Source organism: Mustelus asterias, unplaced genomic scaffold (genome assembly GCF_964213995.1).
Source record: "Mustelus asterias unplaced genomic scaffold, sMusAst1.hap1.1 HAP1_SCAFFOLD_290, whole genome shotgun sequence".
Lineage (NCBI taxonomy): Eukaryota > Metazoa > Chordata > Chondrichthyes > Carcharhiniformes > Triakidae > Mustelus > Mustelus asterias.
The window spans coordinates 274,794-280,793 of NW_027590255.1; the positions used below are offsets into that span (position 1 = coordinate 274,794).

A 6,000-nucleotide genomic window follows, 5' to 3' on the forward strand; every position below is an offset into this window, starting at 1 on the left:
ACTTGAGATGCATGTTTGTTTTGTTTAGGTTACAGTGCGGGAATCACCGAATTTAACATTTCATTTGGAGCAGCCATGCGGATTGTTTTTGAAATTTTTAAGTGGATTGTCTGAGCAGCCCCCAGTTGACATGTGCCCTCAGTGAAACGCCACATCACTCCTGTTTAATCACTCAGTGTTTGGATAGAGTTTATCAAAGCTTTCTCTGGAATAGCGGAGTTTAGTAGCAGCAGCCGGTGAATCGTTCACTGGAACCAGTCCCAGTTGTGATGCTATTTGCCCCCAGACGGTTGTTTCCTGCACTGAAACTGACGCTTTGTGAAACTGATCAGTTTCCGCTCAGTCATTCACAAACCCGCAATTCCCGCAGTTTGAGCCGCTCCAACCCCAGCCTGCTTCTGATTGGCCATCCTCTCCGCATTCGCAGCTCTGAACCAATCGCAGAGCATCGAATGTGAACATTGAGCCAATCATTGGCTTCAACTGTCAACCGGCAGAAATTTTGAATTGGGGGAAAATGCCGCCAATTTCAGCGCGGGAAAGGGAATTGAGACAAATTCTTAACTTATTAAAAATAGATTCTCAATTAATATTCTGCTGTAAGATTATTTTACAAAGAGGTTTCATTTGTGAACATTTGTCCGCCGCGGGCAGCAAACGGCTCCATTCAGTAATGTCAAACGGGACAAATATGAAGTCACTCTGTAACAAACAACAGACTCAACCCCTTTCACACCGGCTTCAGGGAGACACAGAGAAGCGACTGATTTCTGATCCTTTCCCCCGAAAACGGCAGCGAATGTTACAAGCGACAGGGGAGGGGAAATCTGAATGGGCTGGAGAGGAAAGGGACAGGGATCGAGTGGAACAGCGGGAGATTCTGGGAATGAACAACCCAGAGAGCGGGAAAAAGGTCTAAAGCACTAAGTGGGGGGAGATAGACTTCAAATCTTCAATGTTTCTGGGAATTATTTTATTCAGGACGGAATGAAGACTTATTTTATACAAACGGTTATTTCCTGCACAGAAAACGGCCCAATTTCTGAAAGGGGCGGTTAAGAAAACAACTGAACCAATCAGAACCTGAGTTACAGACATTAATTCGCTGGTCACAGTTTGATTGAAACTTCCTGGGCCAATTCCCGCTGGGGGCGGTCCCTCACAGAGTTTTAAAAGGCGGATGCAGCGCAGACTCTGTATTAAGAGTCTTTGTGTCTCAGATTGTGCTGCATCCGTTCAGAAAATGGCCAGGACCAAGCAGACAGCGCGCAAATCGACCGGAGGGAAAGCTCCTCGCAAACAGCTGGCTACCAAAGCGGCCCGGAAGAGCGCTCCAGCCACGGGCGGAGTGAAGAAGCCTCATCGCTACAGACCCGGCACTGTGGCTCTGAGGGAGATCCGCCGCTACCAGAAATCCACCGAGCTGCTGATCCGCAAACTGCCCTTCCAGCGCCTGGTGCGAGAGATCGCTCAGGACTTCAAGACAGACCTGCGCTTCCAGAGCTCGGCCGTCATGGCCCTGCAGGAGGCCAGCGAGGCTTACCTGGTGGGGCTCTTTGAGGACACCAACCTGTGCGCCATCCACGCCAAGCGAGTCACCATCATGCCCAAAGACATCCAGCTGGCCCGCCGCATCCGCGGGGAACGCGCCTAAAACCCGACCTCAGCACCAAGTACAACAACGGCTCTTTTAAGAGCCACCAAATCGGCAAATGAAAGAGCTGCGATCTCCTGTTAACGATTCTAGTGTTTCTATTCCCAGGACTCCAATACTGAAACCTCTCAATGTTACAATTCACCCTCCGTTGCATTGGGGTCACTCATATCTCCAATACTTTGATGGTTAGAGTAAAAACGATGCCGTTAACAATTCTACCACAATTTAATTTTAAAGTAGTTTTATTAAACCTGCGATCATTTCAGTTTCCGAGCAATAATTCCGCAAATCCACTTTCTCCGCACGTGTTTCGAGTTGCAGCGAGTGTTGAAAATTGTGTCAATTAAGTTCAGAATATGAAGCATGTCTCCTCCAGTAACCCACTCACATAGATATAGCCATTGCAGGAACGCTTGCACATTCGCATAGGCAATAATTAACACTTTTCCAGATCCAGTGACTGACTTTGAAAACCGATGGGCTGCAGATGAATATCCTCGCAGACTATCACATTTTAAAGCAATTATATTTGAAATAGGATCATTTCAGTTCACTGGGATGGTTTCCCCGATAAACAGCAGCAACTTGCATTAAAATACTGTCTGTGTCAATCGTACGGATTGATAGAACAAAGCGGGAAACAGCTGTGCTGTGAATAGCAGTGCAGAAACTGACCGATAGACACCAGGTCGCCCTTTTTCAGATAAAGTGAGTGGCTCTGAAAAGAGCCTTTGGGTTATCAGATTAAAGAATGGTCGCTTCACTTGCTCTTCGCGGACCCAGCGCTGCTTTTCTTGGGCAGTAGCACGGCCTGGATATTAGGCAGCACCCCGCCCTGAGCCATGGTCACCCCTCCCAGCAGCTTGTTGAGCTCCTCGTCGTTGCGGACGGCCAGCTGCAGGTGTCTGGGGATGATGCGGGTCTTCTTGTTGTCCCGGGCCACGTTCCCGGCCAGCTCCAGGATTTCAGCGGTCAGATACTCGAGCACAGCAGCCAGATAGACCGGGGCTCCGGCACCCACACGCTCAGCATAGTTGCCCTTTCTCAGGAGCCTGTGAACACGGCCCACCGGGAACTGCAGTCCAGCCCGGGAGGAGCGAGACTTGGCCTTGGCCCGAGCTTTCCCGCCGCTCTTTCCTCTTCCAGACATTTTTTTTGTACTTTTCTAATTCAATCAAATTCAATTCAGAGTCTCAACAAGTTGAGACATTTCCGATCCAGGCTGACAAGACAGGGCAAGCGACCAAATTACCCTGTCCTGGGCCCGATCTACATGAGCCAAGCTGAATGGAGTTGGGGGAGGTTCCTCCTCCAAGGCATGAGCTCATTTGCATCTTAGCCAAAAGGCCGAGATGCCGCTTTTAAAAATTGCTTCACGGGCGGCACGGTAGCAAAGTGATTAGCACTGCTGCTTCACAGCTCCAGGGTCCCGGGTTCGATTCCTGACTCGGGTCACTGTCTGTGTGGAGTTTGTACATTCTCCTCGTGTCTGCGTGGGTTTCCTCCGGGTGCTCCGGTTTCCTCCCACAGTCCAAAGATGTGCGGGTTAGGTTGATTGGCCAGGTTAAAAAAAATTGCCCCTTAGAGTCCTGGGATGCGTAGGTTAGAGGGATTAGCGGGTAAAACATGTGGGGGTAGGGCCTGGGTGGGATTGTGGTCGGTGCAGACTCGATGGGCCGAATGGCCTCCTTCTGCACTGTAGGGTTTCTATGATTCTATATGAAACATATGAAGCTTCAATGTAACCTAATGACCTTAACCAAGTGCAGCATCCAATCCATACTTGATCTTAGCCAAAAGGCCGAGAAGCGATTGAAAAGATGTGCGGGTTAGGTGGATTGGCCGTGCTAAATTGTCCCTTAGTGTCCTGGGATGCATAGTTTAGATGGATTTGCGGGATAACTATGTGGGGTTACGGGGATAGTTACGGGGTTACGGTGGATAGTCAGAGATTCTGTAGATAGTTGAACAAGGAAAGAGCAGAGTGAGCACTGGTTCTATAGAAAGTGCAACTGGGGGAGTGATAATGGAAAACAGGGTATTGGCAAATGTATTTATTCATTGGTGTTCACTGTAGAGGATACAAGTAACATCCCAGAAATAGCTGGAAACCAGCAAATGGAAGGGAGGGAGGAACACAGGAAAATTCCAATCAACAGGGAAAGTGGTATTGAGCAAATTGTCAGGTCGACAGGCTGACAAATTCCTGGGTCCGGATGGACTTCTCGTGAAGGACATGAAAGAAGTGGCGAATGAGATAGTTGATGCATTTGTTTTAATTTTGCAAAATTCCCTGGCTTTGGAGAATGTTCCATTAGGTTGAAATATAACAAATGTAATACCTTGAATCAAAAAGGGATGGAGACAGAAAGCAGGAAACTACAGGCTGTTAGCCTAACAGCTGTCATCGGGAAAATGTTAGAAGCCATTCTGAAAGATATTACAGATATTACAACTTGGAAAAAATACAAGGCAATCAGGCAGAGTCAATATGGTTTTCTGAAAGGGAAATCATGTTTAACTAAATTATTGGAGTTTTTTGAAAGAAGCCCATGTGCTGTGAATGGGGAACCGGTGGATGTCCTGTTCTTACATTTCCAGAAGACATTTGCCAAAGTGCCATTTAAAGGTCATTGTGTAAAATAAACATTCATGGTTTTGGGCGTATCATTTTGGCATGGATTGATGGTTGGCTAGCTAACAGGTCAAAAAGAGTTAGCACAAATGGTTCTTTTTCTGGGTGGCAGGATCTGATGAGTGGTGTATTCATGCTGGGGATACAAATTGTTACAATTTATAAAAATTGCTTGGGTGAAGGGACTGAAGGTACCGTTGCTAAATTTTCTGACAGCATAAAGATAGATAAGAAATTAATTGTGAAGTATACGTAAGGAGGCTTCAAAAGGAAACAGATAGATTAAGTGAGGGCAAAATGTGGCAAATGAGGCAAATTGCGAGGATAAAACAGTGGTTGACAAATGGGAGACTTTCAAAGTTGAGTTGAATGGGATGCCAGTCAGGTACATAGCCACCAGACACACATATGCGGTGTCCAAAGCTGGGGTATCCTGGATGTCTGAGGTTATTGACGAGAAAATAAAGAAGAAAAAAGAGGCATATGATGCATGCTGGAATAATAATAGCAATAGAAATCATGAAAAACAGCTCAAAATGCAGGAGAGGGGCTAAGGCTGGAATAATGAAGAGGAAGCATGAGGAAATGTTAGCAGGCTGCGCTAATACAAATCATAACATGTTCTTCAAACATATTAATTGTAAAGGATTAGTGAAGGATAGAGTGGGGTTCATAAGGGCCAAGCAGGGTAAACTGCTCACTGCAGCAGAGGGTATGGCAGAGATAGTAAATAAGTACTGTACTTCTGGCTTTACCAAATTAGACAATGTGACAATGGCCCAGTTGAAAACGTATGTGTTGGTTAACTGAGCTTCATAGTGAGAGTGTGGAATTAACTCTCTCTCAATCGATCATTGTGTGTGGGTGCGGAATTAACCCTGTCTCAATCTATTCGTGTGTGTCAGTGTTGAATTAACTCTCTCTCAATCTATTACTGTGAGAGTGTGTGGAATTAATTCTCAATCGATCATTGTGTGAGAGTGTGGAAGTAACTCTCAATCTTTTATTGTGTGAGAGTGTGGAATTAACGGTCCCTCAATCTATTACTTGTATGAATGTGGAATTAACTGTCTCTCAATCTATTACTCAATGTCACTGTGGAATTAACTCTCAATCTATTACATTGTGTGAATGTGGAATTGACTCTCTCTCAATCAATTACCGTGTGTCAGTGTGGAATTATATCTCAATCTATTACTGTGTCCGAGCGGGGAATTAACTCTCCCTCAATCTTTTACTGTGTGCCAGTATTGAATTAACTCTCTCTGAATCTATTACTGTGTTTGAATGTGGAATTAACTCCCTCTCAATCTATCATTGCGTGTGAGTGTAGAATTAACCTTCTCTCAATTACTGTGCGCGAGTGTGGAATTATCTCTCTTTCAATCAATTACTGTGTGTGTGTGGAATTAACTCAATCTATTACTGTCTGACTGTGGAATTAACTCTCACTCAATCTATTACCGTGTGAGAGTGCGGAAATAACTCTCTCTCAATCTGTTACAATGTCAGCGTGGAATTAACTCTCTCTATCTATCTGTTACTGTGTCCATGTGCAATTAACTCTCAATCTATTTTTGTGTTCGTGTGTGGAATTAACTCCCTCTCAATCTATTACTGTGTGAAAGTGTGGAATTAACTCTCTCTCAATCTATTACTGTGTGTGAGCGTTGAATTAACTCACTCTCAATCTATTCCTGTGTCAGTG

The 6,000-nt window shown here is 45.3% G+C and overlaps 1 protein-coding gene across 1 annotated transcript; it reads left to right on the forward strand.

Moving 5' to 3' along the window:
* The first annotated feature begins 1,243 nt into the window (after window positions 1-1,243).
* On the forward strand, window positions 1,244-1,654 carry LOC144486127 (histone H3). Its single transcript, XM_078204225.1, has one exon. The coding sequence runs from the start codon at window positions 1,244-1,246 to the stop codon at window positions 1,652-1,654; it is 411 nt and encodes a 136-aa protein (XP_078060351.1).
* Window positions 1,655-6,000: the final 4,346 nt, after the last annotated feature.

Excerpts from the sequence above, each read along its gene's own strand:
- LOC144486127 (XM_078204225.1), top strand. The coding sequence starts at position 1,244 with ATGGCCAGGACCAAGCAGACAGCGCGCAAATCGACCGGAGGGAAAGCT.